This window comes from Cnephaeus nilssonii (assembly GCF_951640355.1).
Source record: "Cnephaeus nilssonii genome assembly, chromosome: 4".
Lineage (NCBI taxonomy): Eukaryota > Metazoa > Chordata > Mammalia > Chiroptera > Vespertilionidae > Cnephaeus > Cnephaeus nilssonii.
In genome coordinates this window covers 87,520,568-87,541,615 of record NC_137075.1, presented here as the reverse complement: position 1 = coordinate 87,541,615, position 21,048 = coordinate 87,520,568, and the positions used below count along the sequence as shown (strand labels likewise).

General features: G+C 41.6%; 1 protein-coding gene across 3 annotated transcripts in view; it reads right to left on the bottom strand.

Moving 5' to 3' along the window:
• Nucleotides 1-19,231, bottom strand: part of YLPM1 (YLP motif containing 1) — a 66,681-nt gene extending 47,450 nt beyond the window's left edge. For all 3 annotated transcript variants that reach the window (XR_013813463.1, XM_079769893.1, XM_079769894.1), the window contains exons 1-4: nt 18,195-19,231; nt 5,262-5,495; nt 3,716-3,895; nt 854-1,848 (exon numbers count right to left, since the gene is read on the bottom strand). Coding sequence is in view for 2 of the 3 variants with exons in the window: in XM_079769893.1 (XP_079626019.1) it covers nt 854-1,848; nt 3,716-3,895; nt 5,262-5,495; nt 18,195-19,061 (2,276 nt within the window). In the remaining variant the exon portion in view is untranslated. The remainder of the gene's footprint in view (nt 1-853; nt 1,849-3,715; nt 3,896-5,261; nt 5,496-18,194) is intronic.
• Between the last annotated feature and the right edge of the window lie 1,817 nt (nt 19,232-21,048).

The window sequence follows — 21,048 nt, the reverse complement described above, 5'->3', positions numbered from 1 at the left end:
ATCTCTCCCTTTCTCCTTTCTTCTCTGAAATCAATAAAAGTATTTTTTTCTTAAAAAAGTGGTTTAGACAAAAGAAAAACACCTCCCAAACTGAGGAACATTTGTCTGTTCTGTTATACTCACTGCTATAAACACAGAATAGGAACTTAATAAATATTTGTTGAACAAATAGGCAAAACAAAAGTTTTATATACCTTTACACTAAATTTCATTGCCTTATTTCACTACAATATTGGCGTATTCATCTTTATCTCCAACAGTTAGCTTATAAGCTAACAAAGAGAAGTTATCAATTATATTATTTATCAAATAAACAAAAAAGATAAATAAGTCTAATCAATATTACTTCTGAAGCTGAAACATCAGTAAGAAATTGATAAGCATCACTCTGAAACATCACATTCATCCTACACCAGTGGTCGGCAAACTCATTAGTCAACAGAGCCAAATATCAACAGTACGACGATTGAAATTTCTTTTGAGAGCCAAAAACCGACTTCTGCACATGGGCCACGAAGTTTCAATCGCACTGTATGTGCACGCCCGCACGTGGTATTTTGTGGAATACTCAAGGGGCCAAAGAGCCGCAGTTTGCCGACCACTGTCCTACACCATAATCTCTACATATAGGATAAGGTAGTGACATCACAAGAAATGGTTACCATTTCTAGATTTCATTATGTTTAATAAGTGAACACTAGCATAATTAATTGTAAACCAGGACTGTGTATAGATTAAAATGATATAGAGTACCAAAATTTTATAAATGAAGTGTTTTATACCATCAAGACCTACTCAGCCTAAATCAACAAATCAGCCAAACCAACCAACCAACCAAACAAGTCAGACCTACCTTGGCCCTTTTGGACCTTCCATGTAACTGCTTCTAGGAGGATCTGGAAGCAGTCCACCTGACCTCACTGGCATGTCCTTGACTGCAGTGATTTGCTGAGATGGAGCAATTGAAGACTCCCCAAGTCCTGGCTCAGACGAGAACGAACTGTATGGCAGAGTAGACTTGCTCAGAGGAGCTTTAGAATTCCCTTGTTCTGAAGGGCCAACAGCTGATTGCAATGGAGGATGGTAAGTTGAGGGTGGGGCTGAACCAAAAGACACAGGAGTGGGAAGTAATGCTGGTCTAGGTTTCTCTGGAAGTTGTGAACTCTGAGAACTAGAGACTGATGGAACTGGGGCTGTTGTTAATTGAGGAGGTATCCCTTGTGGAACCCCAGGGGCAGGTATTCCTGGAGGAGGTGTGGCTGAAGATAATGGTGGAAGGGGCATTACAGGTGGAGGTGCTGTTGAAGAGAGAGATGGTGGGGGAAGAACTGGTGGTGGCCCCACAGAAGAGAGGGGAGGTGGGGGAAGAACTGGTGGTGGCCCTGTTGAAGACAGAGATGGAGGCATCACAGGTGGGGGCAGAGAGGTTGGTAGAGAAGGTGGCATCACAGGTGGGGGCATGCCAGGTGGTGGCACTGAAGTAGGTAGGGCAGGGGGCATCACTGGTGGTGGCAATGATGGAGGCAATACAGGAGGAGGCATTGTTGGTAGAGGTGGAGGCATCTGAGAATATGGAACATAAGGAGGTGGCATTGACATGTTTCCCATATACTGGTTCTTCATATTCTGAAATGAATTGACTTTCTCCTGGAGATAGGTCTGAGTAGCTTTCATATGTCCCTGCCATGTTTTCCACTGCTTCTCATACTCCTGAAGTTGATCTTTATGCGGATAGGAATGAAGCTGTTCCTCCCACAGCTGAAACTCTCGCTCCCATTCTTGGTAGAGATGTTGAAACTGTTGCTGCTGCATCTCATAATGTCGCAGTTGCATATCTACAGACATGGTCTACAAATAAAGGGATAAAAATTATTTCAAGTCATTCATATCAGAGAATTAATAACAAGATAAATATTAATGAATCAAGGGCATATAAAGTCTTAGGACATTAAAACACTAAAGATTTTGGGAGGATAAGGATAAGCTTGTTAAATCCATTTGGTGATGATCATTCTTCTTTCTTCCTTTGATTTAATTATATAGGGTGGAGGAAAAGGAGGCTTACAGTTGTTCGTATGGAAAATAATACAATAATCCTATATAATAAATAGGTAATATGCAAATTAACCCTCACACCCTCACAAGATGGCCGCCTACGACCAGGCCGGCAGGGGGGTTAGTGAGGGACGACCAAACGACTGAACAGCAAACTGCATGGGGAAACCAGGCTGGCGGGGGGGCCGTGAGGGGAGACAGGGGGAGCAGGAGAGGCAGTTGGGGGCAACCAGGCTGGCAGAAGGGGCAGTAAGGGGTGACCAGGTTGCCGAGGGGGTAGGGGGGCAGTTAGGAGCGACCAGGCCAGCCGGGAGGGGGCATTTGGGGGCAACCTGGCCGGCAGTGGGGGCAGTTAGGGGCAACCAGACTGGCAGGGGGGGCAGTTAGAGGCGATCAGGCCGGCACACAGAGGCAGTGAGGGGCGATCAGGCCGGCAGGCGGGGAGGCAGTTAGGGCAACCAGGCAGGCAGGCAGGTGAGCGATTAGGAGCCAGCAGTTCAGGATTATGAGAGGGATGCCTGAGGGGTCCCGGATTGGAGAGGGTGCAGGCTGAGCTGAGAAGACCCCCACATACAACCCCCGCCCCATGCACGAATTTCGTGCATCAGGCCTCTAGTTGAATAATAATACAAGAATAAACTGTTTTGTGTACTCTCAACTATAAACCTACTTTTGCCTCATCCTGAATAAGTTACCACTGAGTTGAAAAAATCAACCAAACACTAAAGCAAAATACCTACCTCAGCAATAAGTATTTTTCAGGTTTTTAATATTATTATGGACTGGAGGCCCAGTGCACGAAATTTGTGCACAGGGGGTGGGGGTGTGTGTCCCTCAGCCCGGCCTGTGCCCTCTCGCAGTCCAGAACCCCTCAGGGAGCGGGCTTAAGCCAGCAGTCAGACATCCTTCTTGCAGTCCAGGACCTACCGCCTGCCTGCTCACTGCTCCTTACCGCTTGGCTCTCTGCTCCTTAGTGCTGCCGCGGAGGTGGGAGAGGCTCCTGCCACCGCCGCTGTGCTCGCCAGCCGTGAGCCTGGCTTCTGGCGGAGCGATGCTCTCCCTGTGGGAGTGCACTGACTACCAGGGGGAAGCTCCTATGTTGAGCATCTGCCCCCTGATGATCAGTGTGTGTCATAGTGACCTGTCATTCTGCCATTCAGTCAATTAGCATATTAGGCTTTTATAAGAACTTAAAAAATGATCTATTATTATAGACATACAGACATAAGTTTATACCTCAAAGATAAAAGACAAGCAAGTATCTAAGTCATTTCATCTTTTATGGTGTATTTGTTAGGTTTTTTGTGGTGGTTGTTTTGACCTTTTTTGGTGGATTTTTGCTTGTCTGTTACTGTAGTGGTTTGTAGGCAAAACACAAGTAAACTTATAATTATATGATAAGAACCCTGGTTCTTAAATCTCTCAGTAATAGTCAGTACTTAATAACTTAGTAAGAGTACTCTAACATCTGTCTGGGTTGATATGAGAGTATTTGCATAATACCACATTTCCCAAGCCCCCAAGTTAATGCGACAGATAACTACTTGGGCACGTCTTGGGAAATATCTTTCCTTCTTCACACTTCAATCTCCTTCAGGAATAACAAATATTTTAAATTTCTTGGGTCAATTTGCCATGTGTGAACTGAAGAAGCACTTGCCTGCATATGTGGTGGCTGCTGGATGATCTGCTGGTACTGTTGTAGGATCTGTTGTAGCTGAGTGTGCTTCTGCATTATTCCCTGGTACTGGAAGCCAACTCGATGCTGCTGGTGCTGCTGCCAGTGTGCTGCTGCAGCCTGCAACTGTTTTAACCTGGCATCTTCTTCCGGGTCCTCAGACTAAATATAAAAGAAGATACATTTTTATTTAAATCATAAAACAGCAATGAAATTATTAAGAAAACCTATTTTATAAAGTATTGTATTATAATACAAGTCCAGAATCCCTACAACTCTGCCTGATTGATAAAAGCTATTCTATCTTTAGATAAATACCTAGCTCTATCTGTACTGTGATAATGGATACCAATACCTAGGAGTTTATAAATTCCAGTCTTCACTAGAATAATCATTTCACTGTTCTTAAATAGGACAATCATTACCCAACAAAGTCAATCTACATTTAATGTCATTTTCACTCTATGAGAAATCTTTCTCTTGCACCTTAGTTACTTTTCATCAATGGACTACAGTGTAATTATTATGATTCAATAAAATTTCCACATATGACTATTAGAACAATGACCTTTGGACCAATGTGAGAACTTTCCATGTGCCAGTAAGTATCCTAAATTACATTTAATGCTACAATCTATTTTGCAGATGAGGATACTGAAGTACAGAATGGTTAACTAACTTGCTCAGAGTCAGTACCAGCAAGTGGCAGTGCCTGGACAGCAGCCTAGGTCATTTGACAATAAAAGTCCTTTTTTAAAAAAAAACACATATTTTTATTGATTTCAGAGAGGAAGGGAGAGGGAGAGAGAGAAAAACATCAATGATGAGAGAGAATTATGGATCGGCTGCCTCTTGCGCACGCACACACACATACACCACGGGGGATTGAGCCTGCAATCCAGGCATGTGCCCTTGACCAGAATCGAACCTGAGACTCGTCAGTCCACAGGCCAACGCTCTATCCACTGAGCCAAACCGGCTAGGGCAAAAAGTTGAAGCTCTTAAATATTGCTGTGTGCTGCCAATCTGAAAATAACTGGCAGTCCTTTAGTGCTTAGAGACACAATTTACAAGAGTGTCTAACTCTTCACTCTCATTTAAACCATGAAAAAAAAAAAAAAAGCCTTTTCTCTCTCTTCCCCCCCCCCCCCCCCCAAATTATAAGAGAAAGTTTATTTAGAAAGTTACTGAGGTAGTGGAAGTGAGCCAGCTGGGCTGCAATGGCTTTGGAAACAAGTTACAGAAGCAAAAGAGCCATTGGAACTTAGGAGAGGGAAAGGCAAAGGTAATGTACCTGGGAGAAAGAGAGAGATGAGAAAGGTGTTGGCATGCTCCAGAGAGGGGATGCCAAAAAAATGCCTTTTCTAAACCCGATAAGGCATAATCTAATATTCCATAAATGGAATTTTACATGTACTTAAAAAAAACACATAAAAATATATATCTATTCACGATAAAAATATATATAAATGAATCAGAAAAAAGTTGAACAATTTAATAAAAACCAAATAATTAACTTTATGGTTACCTGGGATTCCTCAGGTGGGAGAGGGGGTGGTACCTCCTCATTAGGAGGTGGTAATGGGGGCTCCTCAGATGGAGGGGGTTCTGGTACTTGACTGGTGGCAGGTACTGTAACTTCTTTTACTGGCTTGGGTGGATCCTTTGCTATGACAGGACCCTTTTTGTGTCCTGGCAAATGCACTTTTGTCCTCTGCTGCAAACTAAGCAAGTGCTGTCGATACCAATACTGCTGCTGTTCCTACAACAGAAACCATTTTTAAGAATTTTACTTGACAATCCTGTATAGCTGCAACTTGGTGTTTAGAGAGAGCCACATTTGTGTCTGCATTCATGTGTCTATATGCAAGAAAAGGCAAAGCTAGACTGAGAAAGACAAATAAGTAAGATTTTCAATCCCTTCCCCAAATTTATACATTTAAGTTAAACCATGCCATACATATCAATTGAACATACTTCTCTACTCTTAAAATACATACTTTTGGAAGTGAGAGCAGTCTTTTTGATAAATGATCAAGTAAAACCTGTCAGTATTCACAGCTATCTGCTTTTAACCTGTCTTTAGTTGATTCAGACTTATCCAGGGGGATTTTATAATTAATGAACACAATCAAATAATCCTACCTCTTCTCACTGCCTTCTCCCTTTTAAACATCTGTTGTATATTCTTTTAAATATTTGTAGTATATTCCTAGGTCTATACAGAAGTCCTCCCTTATCCAAGGGAGATACATTCCAAGACCTCCAGTGGCGGCCTAAACAGTGGATAGTACTGAACTCTATATATCCTACCTTTTTTTTTCCTATACATACATACCTATGATAGTTTAGTTTATAAATTAGGCACAATAAGAGATTAACAACAATAACAATACAACAGAACAATTATAATAATGTAATGTAACAAAAGTTACATGAATGTGGTTCTCTCTCTCCCCTAAAATATCTTATGGTACTGTACTCACACTTCTTGTGATGATGATACAATGCCTACGTGATGAGATGAAGTGAGGTGAATGAGACATTATTAAGTAAAATAAGGGTTGAACACAAGCACTGTAATATTGGGTATCTGATAACCGAGACAGGTGAGTGACTAATGGCATGGATAGCGTATACTTCATGGATGTGCCAGACAAAGGGATGAGTCACATCCCGAATGGGATGGATCAGGACAGTGTGGGGCAGTGTGATATTTCATAAGCAAAGCAGAACGGCGCACGATTTAAAACTTACAAATTGTATATTTCTGAGATTTTCCATTTAATATTTTTTGACAGTGGTTGATCACAGGTAACTGAAACTGCAGAAAGGGAAACCATAGAAAAGGGGAACTACTGTATGCATAAATTAGAATAGAATGTGTTTTTTAAATGCTTTCTATTGATTTTAAAAGTCTCACTCTGCCTTCCAAATTATAATGTAATTTCATTTTCTGGAAGCCTGTTTTGTGCTTTCACTTTAAAAGATCACAAGTTTAATGTGGAAAAAAATTAAGAAAATACAGCTGATCCTCATTATTCATGGATTCTGTATTTGTGAATTTGCCTATATGTATGAACAATGGTGAAAAATTTGAGTCACTTGACTTGCACGACCCAGCTCAGGCACAACATGGCCATGCCCACCTTTTTCTGTGGTTCTCCTACTGTAAATAAGTGGCCTTTTCAATGGTCTAATTAGGGTCACTTTTTTTTTTTTGCATTTCTGTGCTTTTTAAAATATATATATATATATATATATATATATATATATATATATATATACACACACACACATATATATATACATATATATACATATATATATATATTGATTGATTTCAGAGAGGAAGGGAGAGGAAGAAATAGAAACATCAATGACGGCAGAGAATCATTGATTGGCTGTCTTCTGCACGCCCCAAACTAGGGATCGAGCCCACAACACAGGCATGTGCCCTGACCAGGAATCGAACTGTGACCTCCTGGTTCATAGGTCAATGCTTAACAACTCAACCACAAGGGCTGGTCTCTGTGCTTTTTTTATTAGTGATTTTGTTGTTTAAAGTGGCCACCAAGCATAGTGCTGAAGTGCTGACTAGTGTTCCTAAGTGCCAGAAGGCGATGACGTGCATTATAGAGAAAATATGTTATATAAAGCTTCATTCATGCATATGTTACAGTGTTGCTGGCTGTGAAGTCAATTTTAATGAATCAATAATATATATTAAATAAGGGTCTTTAAACAGAAACACACATAAATCAAGATTATGCCTTGATTAGCTGATGAAAATGTGACCAAAGGCTCACAGGAACATAACCCTGTATTTCCCTTAGGAGCAATGGTTCAGTAGTTACTAATTCAGTGTTCCTGATTATTTTATAGTTCCCGGTGACTGTATAGAACAAAATACTTCAAATAAAGAGAAATGACTGCATAAAAAAGCAATAACTAATTGTTTAAATCAGCAAAAAAAAATCTTACCACTCAGAAATAACTACAGGATCTTCATTATCCCAGGAGTCACTATATAATCTCCATAGTTATAAAGTTGCATAAGGAAAAAAAGTTGTCATAACACTCAAATATTCACTAATATACTGCCCTGTATATGTCTATAATTAACAACAGCATATATTTCTTTCTTTCTTTTTTTTAATATATTTTATTGATATTTCACAGAGAGGAAGGGAAAGGGATAGAGAGCTAGAAACATCGATGAGAGAGACACATCGACCAGCTGCCTCCTGCACACCCCCCCACTGGGGGATGTGCCCGCAACCATTGTACATGCCCTTGACCGGAATCGAACCTGGGACCTTCCAGTCCGCAGACCGACGCTCTATCCACTGAGCCAAACCGGTTTCGGCAACAGCATATATTTCTACTATAATTATAAGGATTCAGGATTTGTGTGTTTGGAGTGTTTTTTTAGGATGCAGGATTTGATAAAATGTGATGTTGGAAAACTTTGAAACTCATTACTGAGAGCTGAGGATCTAACAAAAGTCCTACTGGTTAGCAAGCAAAAATCCTATCTAATAAAGAGGGAACATGCTAATTGACCATCACACCCTCACAAAGATGGCAGTGCCCACAGCCAATAAGGAGGGAATATGCTAACTGACTGTCACACCCTCAAAGATGGTGGCACCCATAGCCACAAGATGGTGATGCCTAGTCCCCTCAGCCCCGCCGGGGCAGCAGGCGTGAAGCATGGCTGGGCCCGCCCCCAGGTAGGTCCAGTCTAGCTCTGTGTGCCTTCCTCTGGAGTCCCCCAGTCCTCTCAGCCTCCCCAGACACCCAGGGCCAGCCCGAGTCACAGGCAAGCCTCGGATATTGGCTGCCCAGCCTACGCCCGAGGCGCAGGCAAGCCTCAGATGGCGGCTGCCCAGCCGATGCCCAAGGCGCAAGCAAGCCTTGGATGGCGGCTGCACAGCTGAAACCCGAGGCGCAGGCAAGCCTCGGATGGCAGCTGCACAGACACCAAGGGCCGGCCCAAGATGCAGGCAAGCCTCGGATGGCAGCTGGGGGGTCAGGTAACCAGGGCTGGCCAAGGCTTGCACTGCCAGCAGTGGCAGCAGCAGAGGTGTGATGGGGGCATCGCCTTCCCCTGATTGCCAGGTCACCTCCCTCCCCTGAGGGCTCCTGGACTGTGAGAGGGGGCAGGCCAGGCTGAGGGACCCCCCCTCCATTGCATGAATTTTCATGCACCAGGCCTCTAGTCCTATATATAAAAAGCCTGTGGTTGTGACACCCTCACACCGTAAAGACCCATCACCAGGAGGCAACGTGCGCGGCAGGCGCCGAGTGAGTGGGCGGGGCTGCGTGCGCAGCGAGGTGCACGTGGGTGGGCGGGGACTTGACTCTGGGTTTCGCGGTGCTGGCTGGACTTGATGCTGTGTCCCCGCGGGTGCCGGCCCAGACTCTGACAAGAGGGAAGAGGGAGCCAGATACCCGCACCCAGGACTTGACTCTGGGTCTCGCAGCGCCAGCTGGACTTGACGCTGTGTCCCCATGGGCGCCAGCCCAGACTCTGACAGGATATAATAGTGATATTAAAATATTTCCTCTAATCAATTCCCTTTTAATGTGCACGAATTTCACGCACCGAGCCACTAGTAACTTTTATAATAGGAACTACAAAAGAGAATGTTTAACTATCAAAGGTTGAAAAATGGCCTGGTAAAACTGATAAATCCCTAAAATAGTTTTTCAGTATATCCAAAAACTAAATAAAAGATGATATGTAATGTTGCCATATAATTTTGTTAGAAAAATTATAGTATGGAAACATAATCTATATTTATTTTTTGTTCATTCTAAGACTCAGCCATTCTTTATGATTTTTGAGCTCTGTTTTTTCAAGATTATGTCCCAAATAAATATTTTACAATAAACTTTTGGTCTCTATGTTAAATGGATTCATTTTATTGGCATTCACTGTGATTCATTATCGTTGGATAACCAGGATTTTCTATATTGCTAATATTTTATTGTATACTTCCCCAATTTTCTATATGAAAGCAGATGCATAAAATATACATAATATATACAAACTCTTTCTCATTTAACATACTGTTTTGTTATCTTTTTTCCACTCACAGGATAATTTTCTTAGAAGATTAATGTTTCACTCTTTTCTTATATCTGGTGCTTAAACATACAGTGTTGGACCATACTGTAGGATATAAATAAATTACTGTTAATCAACTGAAGACATCTCTCTAGGCCCATAGTCGGCAAACTGCGGCTTGCGAGCCACATGCGGCTCTTTGGCCCCTTGAGTGTGGCTCTTCCACAAAATACCATGGCCTGGGCGAGTCTATTTTGAAGAAGTAGCGTTAGAAGAAGTTTAAGTTTAAAAAATTTGGCTCTCAAAAGAAATTTCAATCATTGTACTGTTGATATTTGGCTCTGTTGACTAATGAGTTTGCCGACCACTGCTCTAGGCCACTCATTTCTATGCTCCAATCCACTGGGAAGAATACATTTCATCTAACTCCATTTTAAAGTTTAGGTTATGATTGGCGTTTTTTGTTTTTAATTATCATACACATAATCATCAGCTTCCAGGATATAATTGCTTTTACCATTCAATTGTAAAAATAAGCAAACAAACAAAATAGTACAGTGATCATAATAGTCAACAATAATACAGTATTAAAACATTTTCAACCTTCTTTTATTATTTTATAAAAATAGCAATAGGTTTACCTTTCAGTTTAAGAAAAGCAAATAAGTCTGTTTCTAGTAAAAGTTAAAAGTTTCTCTTTTTTCAGTTGCTTTGAAAACATCACCAAAAGATACAAAGAGGCAAACTATCTGTCACAAACTAGAAACTAATAGTTACAGAGATGAAGATTCTTTATGAATTTGCACCTTCCTTATTTTCATGCTTCCTATCTTTGTCTTAGACTTAGTCTAGGGTTAAGGACCTTATTAGGAGCTCAAGTAATTGCCAGTTTACTGACAGAAGGCACTGCAGGTCAATTTTTACTTAATATGAACCCAATAAGCAGGAAGCATGTTTAATTCAATCCTAGGACTAAGTTTGGACACATTCTTAAAGCTCTCCAAATGAATAATGATGACATCATTAAAAAAATGCCCTCAGTGACAAGAAGGATGATTTACTTTTATTTTAGAAAGGAATAAAATCTGCCTACACTTGCTAATGAAGCTGAACTAGTACCTGGTTCTTCTAAATGTCCCATCATATCACACAACTCCATCTCATATGGAATGTTAGCTCACAAATCAGATCAAATCACAGCATATGTCACATTAAAAAAAATTTTGCCTCGGCCAGTGTGGCTAAGTGGTTGAGCATCCATCTATAAACCAGGTCACAGTGCAATTTCTGGTGAGGGCACATGCCTGGGTTTTGGGCTTGATCCTCAGTGTGGGGCATGCAGGAGGCAGCCGATCAATGATTCTCTCTCATCATTGATGTTTCTCTCTCTCCCTCTTCCTTCCTCTCTGAAATTAATAAAAATATTTTTTTTTAAAGAAAGAGATTGGAGCTGAAACCGGTTTGGCTCAGTGGATAGAGCGTCAGCCTGTGGACTGAAGGGTCCCGGGTTCGATTCCAGTCAAGGGCATGTACCTTGGTTGCGAGCACATCCCCGTGGGGGGTGTGCAGGAGGCAGCTGGTCGATGTTTCTCTCTCATCAATGTTTCTAACTCTCTATCCCTCTCCCTTCCTCTCTGTAAAAAATCAATAAAATATATTTTTTTAAAAAAAAGGAAGAAAAGAAAGAGATTGGAGTTAAAAAGTTAGGATGCAAGAATTATTTTTCAGCTCTAACCGGTTTGGCTCAGTGGATAGAGCGTTGGCCTGCGGGCTCAAGCTTCCCAGGTTCGATTCCGGTCAAGGGCATGTACCTTGGTTCCGGGCACATCCCCAGATGGGAGTGTGCAGAAGGCAGCTGATCAATGTTTCTCTCTCATCGATGTTTCTAACTCTCTACCCCTCTCCCTTCCTCTCTGTAAAATATCAATAAAATATATTTTTTAAAAAAAAGAATTATTTTTCACAAATATATTTATATTAGCACCCAGAAAAGGTGCTAATTTATTCATCAAGCACATACTGACTGTTGGCTACCAGTACAGTTATGAACTAGGCACTAAATAATTTTTCAAGTAGGAAAATATGAAGGAGAGTAAGAGAATGAGAAAGTGAGAGTGAGAGAGCTTTTAAAAATTAATTTGAGGCCTTGCCTATCCAGGTTGATTATTATAAATGCCTATAAAACTAAATGTATTATGTCTTTTATATCCTAAAGTGAAGGGGAGGAGGGAGAATCTGGTATAATATTAGATTTCCATTTTAAAAATTTATTTAAAATATATTTATTTTCTGTATTTTTGAGGTTTACATTCTACTCCAAGAAATTAAGGTCACCAGATAATCTTAGTTCCATCTTAAAAAAAAAAAAAAATAGCTCCTTTACTTCACTTCTTCCTCCAGCCCTGCCCTCATTCTCTCTCCTTCAGTCAAACTTCTTGAAAGAGTGGTCTATACTCACCATCCCCATTTCCTCACCTTCCATCACTCCTCAAATCAATGCAATATGGCTTCAGTCACTATGAAACTGCTCCTGCCAAGGTCAACAATAATCTACATGTCAGTAAATGCAAAATATAACTCAAAGTCTTTATCTTGCTCAACCTCTCAGCAGTACATGACACAGCTGGCCACTCCCTCCTCCTAGAAAGTCTTCCCTTCACCTCTGTGGCACTACACTGTCCTGATTTTCCATCTATCTATGTGACTTTTTTTTCCTGCTGGTTCCCTGAGATACCGAGATTCTGTGAGGCTAGGCTCAATGTCCATTAACCTCTATTCTTACTCTACACACTTTAAATACCATTTTTATGCTGATGACTCACAAGTCTATCATGTTTCCCAGATCTCCCTTCCAGATTCCACACCTATATCTAACTTCCAATTGGACATCTCCCTTTGGACTCTTACATCTCAAGAACTTGAAACTCAGTAGATCTAAAACTTAACTCATCATTTCCCCCTCATTCCCAGACCCGTTCTTCCTCCTTCTCCAGGTTCTCCTATTTTATTAATAAATGGGATCACCATCCACCCAGCAGCCTATTCTAGAAAGCCAGACATCATCATTGATGCCTTCCTCTCCAATACCACTCAATCTATTGGAGTCTAGCACCTAAACATTTCTCCAGTCTTCCACTTCTCTCCATCTCCAGGATCACCATCCAAGTCTAAGCCACTATTATCTCTCTCTCTTTTTTAATCCTCATCCGAAGAATGAGGATATTTTTTCATTGATTTTTAGAGAGAGTGAAAGGAAGGGGAAAGGGAGAGCGAGACAGGGAGGGGAGAGAGGGAGAGAGGGAGAGAGAGAGGGAGAGAGGGAGAGAGGGAAAGAGGGAGAGAGAGAGGGAGAGAGGGAGAGAGAGGGAGGGAGAGAGAGAGAGAGAGAGAGAGAGGGAGAGAGGGAGAGAGAGGGAGGGGAGAGAGAGAGAGAGAGAGAGAGAGAGAGAGAGAGAGAGAGAAAGTATCAACATGAGAGAGACACATCGATTGGTTGCCTCCCGCTCTGGGGAGGGGATTGAAGCTGGTACGTGCCCTTGACTGAGAATTGAACCCACAACCCTTAGGTCTGAGGGTCCACGCTCTAATCACTGAGCAAAACCGGCCATGGCAGCCATTAATATCTCTTGCCTGAATTATTTATTAAATATTCTCTATAAATCACTCCTGTTCCTTTTGAGTCTACTCTCTATATTGCAAACAGTGAGTTTTTTCAAATGCCAATCTGCCACATTTGACTATATAAAATCTCTCACCTCCTTCCTACTGCCCTTAGGATAGTCCTGATAGGCCCTTCCTAATCTGGTTTGTGTCTACAACCATCACCCTCAGATTTTAGTATGCCTTACTGAACTTAATTCCTTGAGCTCTGTCTGGTTAATTCCTACCCATTCTTTGGGTTTCACTTAAATATCACTTACAAAGGGAGGCCTCTTCAACTAGGTTAGAAGTCCCTCCTATATCCAATCATTTAAAAAAAATATTTGTTTTTCACTTACTATGTGCTGGATTCTGAGCTTAAAAAAACACACACACCTCACCTTTCCCCATTCTTTATGGAACAATTGAGTGATATTTTATATTTTATAATCCTATATTTTGTATTTTATAATGTGATAACACCCTGTTCTTCTCTTAGTTACTTAAATGTCTTTCCCCCACCCCTATCAGAACAAGTCAATGAGGCCTGGTGTTTACCACTTCATCTTCAATACTAAGCATAGTACCTGGCACAGAGTTGCTACTCAATAAGTACTTGAACATTAAATAAAGGACTAAAAACTAAAAAAAAAATTCAACAGCTTTTCACAAATAAGTTTTGAGACTAAAAAGATAAAAATCACAACTCATGAAAAAAGGCTAATATGCACTTTATCTAGTTAGTCCATTAAACAAACAGAAAATTTAATTATTGAAAAAATATGCATTCCATTAAATCACCAATGCTTTACTCTGAAAACCAGAAACTAAATGGAAGGATATCAAGCATTTATCCTGTCTTTCCTATACTAACTGTATTTCCAATCAAACAATTATGGTTCATGAGTGCAAGTATTTCTTTACAGAATTCTATTTAATAAATGTAGAAGAAATGGCACGAAAAAAAATCACCACATTGTAGCCTCTAATGAAGAAATAACTTATTCAGGCAAAGAACATCAATGGATGAACCACTAGATGGAAGGAACATGCAAAATTGATGGGAAGCTTTACAGTGGAGGGACCAGACTGCCGCCCCCTGATCAATCTTGGCACCACCAACAGTGGGACAACCAGGCACTGAGTGTCTCCTAATGGGATGTAAATGAAGTACACAGCATTACCTAGGTTACAAAGTACACTTGCCAAAAGAAAGTTGAGCTTAAATCTAAAGTTGAACTTCAGAGTTAACTTCTACATTACAAAAAACATGGAAAAGAGAAGAACAAGTCAAATGACACCATGAGACAGCAGACAAATCCAGAATGAAGGACATTCTACGGGACAACCAACAGATTTTTCATCAAGTTCAATAGCATGGGATAGAAAAAGAGAATAGAAGAAACTGAGTTAAATCGGGTGTTCTCAACTGAGGGTGATTTTGCCCCCCCCCTTCCCCCCCAGGGAATATTTGGCAATGTCTGGAAACATTTCTGGTTATCACAACTAGGGGCTGCTAATAGCATCTAGTAGGTAGAGACAGAGATGCTGCTAAACATAATACAATGCACAGGACAGTCCCCCACAACAAAGAATTATCCAAAACATCTATATTGGATCCTGATTTGAACAAACCAACCAAACATAATTGAATCTATTGGGGAATTTTAGCATGGATGATATCAAGGATTTATTTTTAATTCCATTAGTATGGCGAGACAGTAAGGGAAATCTGAATGGATCAGGTATACAGTTGTTAATTTTGCTAGGTGTTATAATGTGTTAATCTAAGAAAAGGCTCTGTTTTTTGGAAAGATGTCTAAGAATATAAGGATGAAATGACATGAGATTTAAGATTTGATTTAAAATATTTTAGCAGGAACAATAAAAAAAGGCCTAGGTGAAGTAAACATGGCAAACTCTTGAGTTGTTGGATCTGAATGTTGGGTATATGGGGGGGAGGCATCATACCATTTTCACTTTTGTGTATAGTAGTCCCTTTTATGTGCAGGAGATACGCTCCAAGACCCCCAGTGGATGCCTAAACTGCAGGCAGTACTGAACTATATACGTACTGTTTTTCCCCTATACATACATATCTATGACAAAGTTTAATTTATAAATTAGGCACACTAAGAGACTGACAACAATAAAATAGAACAATTATAACAACACTGTTATAATAAATGTGGTCTCTCTCAGCAAACTACCACAAATTTTTTTCCTTCTTAACAATTTCACGAATAAAAGATTTGTTCTTGCCATAGATCTTAGCAACCTGACCATGTCATTATTTTCCTTTTCTTATTAAGTCGAGAACTTTCACCTTTCCACTTGAAAGAAGCACTTGACAGCTTCTCTTTGGCATTTCCAAATTGCTAATATATTATTCCTGTGTTTGCATCCATTAAGTAAAATAGGATTACTTGAACACAAGTATGGCAATACTGCAACAGTTAATCTATTAACCAAGAGGGCTACTAATGGACAAATAGACAAGTAGTTGATACAGGGTGGATATGCTGGACAAAGGGATAGTTCATTTCCAGGAGGGACGGACAGAATGGAGCAAGATTTCATAACGCTACTCAGCACAGCACAGTAAATTGAGCATTTCTGGAAATTTCCATTTAATATGTTCGGAGTGAAGCAAAACTGTGGATTGGGGGGTGGGGGGAAGGGAACTTCTGTATGTTTAAAATCTTTCACATTTTAAATGACATTTTCCAAAAATAGAATATAAATCAAAGAAAAATATGCCAAAGGATTAGTTATCTGAGATTGGCACTGGCATGAAGAAAATATTTATCATCTAATAAACCAAAGCATCCTAAGTCTAGAACATGCAACTCTTGTATCTTACTCAACAAACCTTTGTGGAGAGCCTACAATTTGCAAGGCACTGTCCTAGGTGCTACAGGAGATAAAAAGATGAGTGAGATAGTCCCTGTCTGCAAGGGACTTACAATCTGAAGAACAGAACCAATCAAATGGCTGAGCTGAGGCATGGCTTCACAGAGACCCTGATATGTGAGATGTGCCTTGAAAGCAATACAACTACAGGGGGGAAAGAGGATCGAGGAAGTTGGGATGAATTCTAGGTAGAGGCAGGAAAGCCTAAACAGGCTTATAATGCCTGTTTTTGATAATTAGCCCATTCACACTTCGCATCTTGAATAGCTTTCTTTCCGACTGCTTTCTTTATGGCTCTCACCAAAGAATTGGTGGCACTGAATATTCAAAGCACTAAAAGAAGTTCACTATATACAAGGGTACAAAGGCAGAAAAGCAAAAGCAGTGCTCATGGTATTATATTAAGGACAGGTTTGATCCCCCTCCCGCCATCCCATAAAACAATGTTTATCTCTCTAAAAGGCCAGAAAAAAACAGTCCAGTAGAGATGAAGATATAAATGTCATATTTTGAATTAACGCAGTGTTTGACAACAAAAGCACTGGAAATTTCAGAGTGGGGTGGGGAAGGAGACAAATTCTGTCTCTATAACAGAGGAATCTGGGGGAACTAACCTGGTGGGATGGTACTCTAGCGTAAGCCAACAGAATCCCTTACTCTACTATTTCACCCCAGCACCTCAAGTGTTTTCTCCTGATGATGTGCCAACCACAACATCTTGCTTACTTAAAACAACTTGTTTCTGTTCTTAATTTCTAATGCCAAAACACTGTAATATTCAAATACCTCATCCCTATCTTTTGGAAATCTTTTATATGTAAATCTGAGTTTGTAAATTAAAAGGATCTTTTGATTCATTAGGAAATCTAAGGTAGATTAGTAAGTGCTAAAGGTCTATTTTAGGAAATCATCAGAAATAATTTATCCACTTCAGTTCTATCTTCTTTCTAAAGGATAGAATTTATTACTGCTATCCTATCTGTCTTTGACCGCTCTCTGGGAACCATCACTTCAAATAGAAGTTTAGAGGAATGGCTCTCTCATGAATGAAGAGGCATCACACTTTTACTTTTTTTTTTTTTTTTTTTTACCTTGGCCAAATCCCAAGGCTGTTACTCTGGAGTGAACGATAACACCAATGCAATACAGCAAATTGGTCATGTCTTAAATCTTCAAGTGATGTGAGAAAAGCATGTATGGGTCAATTCCTTACATGACCAATCGACTCCCCAAAGAGTCCAATGTGTAGACTCCCCTATGTATTGCATATATATCTGTGAGCATAATTAGGAGGCTCCTGATAAGCACAAGATTTCAATCCTTCAATTGGTGAGACCTTTTAATTCAGGAAGCTGACAGCTGTCTGTGGCCCCTAAAAAATTCTTTTAAAGAAGCTAACTGGTCATAAAGTTTATATGCATTTCAAGTGTCAGTTCTTTCAGAAGCTTCTTTTTTATGCTGCCTCTCAAATGGAAATTTTAGTTTAAAATACAAGTTTAAAGCATTTTAAAATACAACTTTAAAGCAAAGTCCTTTGCAAAAGCAAGAAAATCTAAGAAGGTGGTCAAAGGAAATCAAGGAATACATCTAAGAAGTAACTTTTGAGCCACCTCACTGCTCTGTGGTGTCTAGAAACATTTTCAGTTTTAAAAATCCACATTTAGGTCATTAAAAAGCGGTGCAGTCAGACCCCGGACTCTTATGGAATCCTTTGGAGTGTGCATTAGCTAGTCACAGTGTTATAATTAGGCTAAGCACCGGTTAAAGCCCGGAGGCCTGCTCACTTAGGGCCCTCGAGGTGAAAAGATGAGGCTCCGGCACATGCTTTCTTACCTGTGGAGTCATCTTAGAAGGATCTGGCTCAGGGGCAGCTTGATGCTGTTCAGCATTCTTGTTCTTGGCACCACTCTTCACAGGCTCTTGCTGGACAGTTGTCTTATTCCCAGAAGCGGTGGACGGTGGTGGAGGAGCTAGTAGCGGGGATTTAGAGTGGCTCTGGGAAGGGCGGGAAGGAGATGCCTGAGAAGAGGGCAAGTAGGACTGGGAATGGCTCCCATAGGATTGCGAGGAGGAAGAGGGAGGATAAGGAGTGGGCGCCAGGTAGGACTGGGAAGGTGGAGACTGAGAAGGGGACGGCTGGGCGGGCGGTAAGTAGGGCTGAGACGAGGCCGGGGGGTAGTACGAGGGCGGCGGCTGAGGTGGGGGCATGTAAGACTGAGATGGGGGCATATAGGACCCTGGCGGCACAGGGGGAGATGCAGGGGGGGATTCCAGCTCCATGGGAACCAAACCAGGAGGCCCGTCTCGTTGGTGGTGCAGCATCTGGTGTTTGTACTGCTGCGGTTTCTGATAGCTGAGGGCCGGCCCCGGTGGCGGGGGCATCGGTGGCGGCGGCGGCTGCCAGTCTCCGTAGCCGCTCCCGGGCATCACCGGCGGGGGCGGCATGGGGGGCGGAGGAAGGTGATGGGGTTGGAGCACGCACTGCATTTGCTTCTGGTGCATCTGCTGCAGCTGCTGGAGCTGAGCCAAGTGCTGTTCGCGGAAGCTCATGAAGCCTGAGGACGAGGGGGCCGCGGGAGTCGTCGAGCTCGAGTACCCAGGCCCGGGCGAGGCCTCAGGAAGCGCCACCGGCGGCGGCGGCGGGACCGGCGGCGGCGGATAGTGGCTGCTCCCGCCATATCGGCCCCAGCTCGGGTACATATCTAAGAAGGCGCAGGGCTCGTCCCAGCACCGTTACTCGTCGCAACCGACCTCCAGGAGCTGCGGCGGCGACGGCGACAGCCGGAACTCGCGGCGCCTACAGGCCCCGGAGCGTGTAAGCGGAGCGCGCCAGTGCGCCGGCGCTCCCGAGCTGGGCCCACGACCGGGAAGGCGGGGTCGGCCCTGGGGCGACTACGCCTGCGCAGTAGCCACAGAGAGGAGAACAAAGGCGAGATAGAGCGGCCCTTTGCTTGGCAACTCTCGGTTGCCACCTTCCTTCAGGTTCGGATACTGTAGGTGCGAGTAGAATGCGGTCATAGCACCGAGGAACCATAGAGTCTCCCCCCGGAAAGGGGTGGTAGAGATCCTATTGCTCCACGGAGTTCATTTTTGAATGGGGGGGAAAAAAAATTAAAAATTAAAAAGGTTCCATCGACAATCGCAACAACAACAAAAAAACATGAGACACATAGAAATAACTCCGATAAGAAATATGTAGAATTTATACGAGGAAAACTACAGAGCCATACAAAATCGTATCGGAGTGGGATAAAATTAGACTAGAAATAATGAAGAGGCTTACCGTGATCTGAATAAAAAGAGGAAAAATTGTAAAGATGTTAAATTCGTCTCAAATTAAATGAATAGACTTAATTCCATTATAACAAAGAACCCAACTGGGAACAAATCTGTGAAGAGTGGAAACGTATTTTGAAGACAGACTATAAGACTACACCAATTCCTGCGGGCATCTGAAAGATAACATCAGCAGTTGTAAAAGGGGAGAAATTAAATTCTCTACAATAATTCAACATAAGAACTCATATTAGAGAATCTCAGTTAAAAGCAAAGATAGTGAAGAACAGATACAAAGATTGTCTCTAGAGAGGCCGACCTACAATATAACCAAATCTCTCCGCATAATACTAAAGGTGAACTCCTGTAGCTTGAATAAATCACTGAACAACAAAGCTGATACACACTGAATCCTGAAAATACTACCTAACTCTGAGAATATTAAATATGTCAGTGTATCAGTTGTGCGCCATTTAAAGATTTGACCTTGCTTCCTAATGAGCAACCCAGATCTTCATCTGTCTTCAGAGGTGGATGTGAGTGCAAAGTGGGAAATCTAAATATTCCTCAGAAGAAAGAGCTCGCCGGAACTGGTTTGGCTCAATGGATAGAGCGTCGGCCTGCGGACTTAAGGGTCCCAGGTTCGATTCTGGTCAAGGGCATGTACCTTGGTTGCGGGCACATCCCCAGTAGGGGGTGTGCAAGAAGCAGCTGATCGATGTTCCTCTCTCATTGATGTTTCTAACTCTCTCTTCCTCTCTGTAAAAAATCAATAAAATATATATTAAAAAAAAAGAAGAAAGAGCTGCTCATTCTCAGTATGGAATTTGTTTCTTTTAACTTTTTGCTGAAGTGTAATATATATATATATATATATATATATATATATATATATATATATATATATATATAAATTACACACCGTGTCCTGGCTGGTTTGGTTCAGTGGATAGAGTGTGAACCCTCTACTGAGGGGTGGCAGATTGGATTCCTGTCAGGGTGTCTCTCTCACATCGATATTTCACTCTCTCTGTCTCTCCCCCTCCCTTCCACTCTCTGTGAAAAATCAATGGAAAAATATCCTCAGGTGAGGATTAACAACAACAAAAAAAATTAGCCCTAACCAATTTTGCTCAGTGGATAGAGCGTTGGCCTGCGGACTGAAGGTTCGATTCCGGTCAAGGGCATGTACCTTGGTCGTGCGCACATCCCCAGTAGGGGGTGTGCATGAGGCAGCTGATCAATATTTCTCTCTCATTGATGTTTCTAACTCTCCCTCTCCCTTCCTCTCTGTAAAAAAATCAATAAAATATATTTTAAAAAATTAAAAAATCACACATCGTAAGCATACAGCTTAGTTAATATTCACAACTGTGTAACCAGCACCCAGATGAAAAAGAATATTACCCAT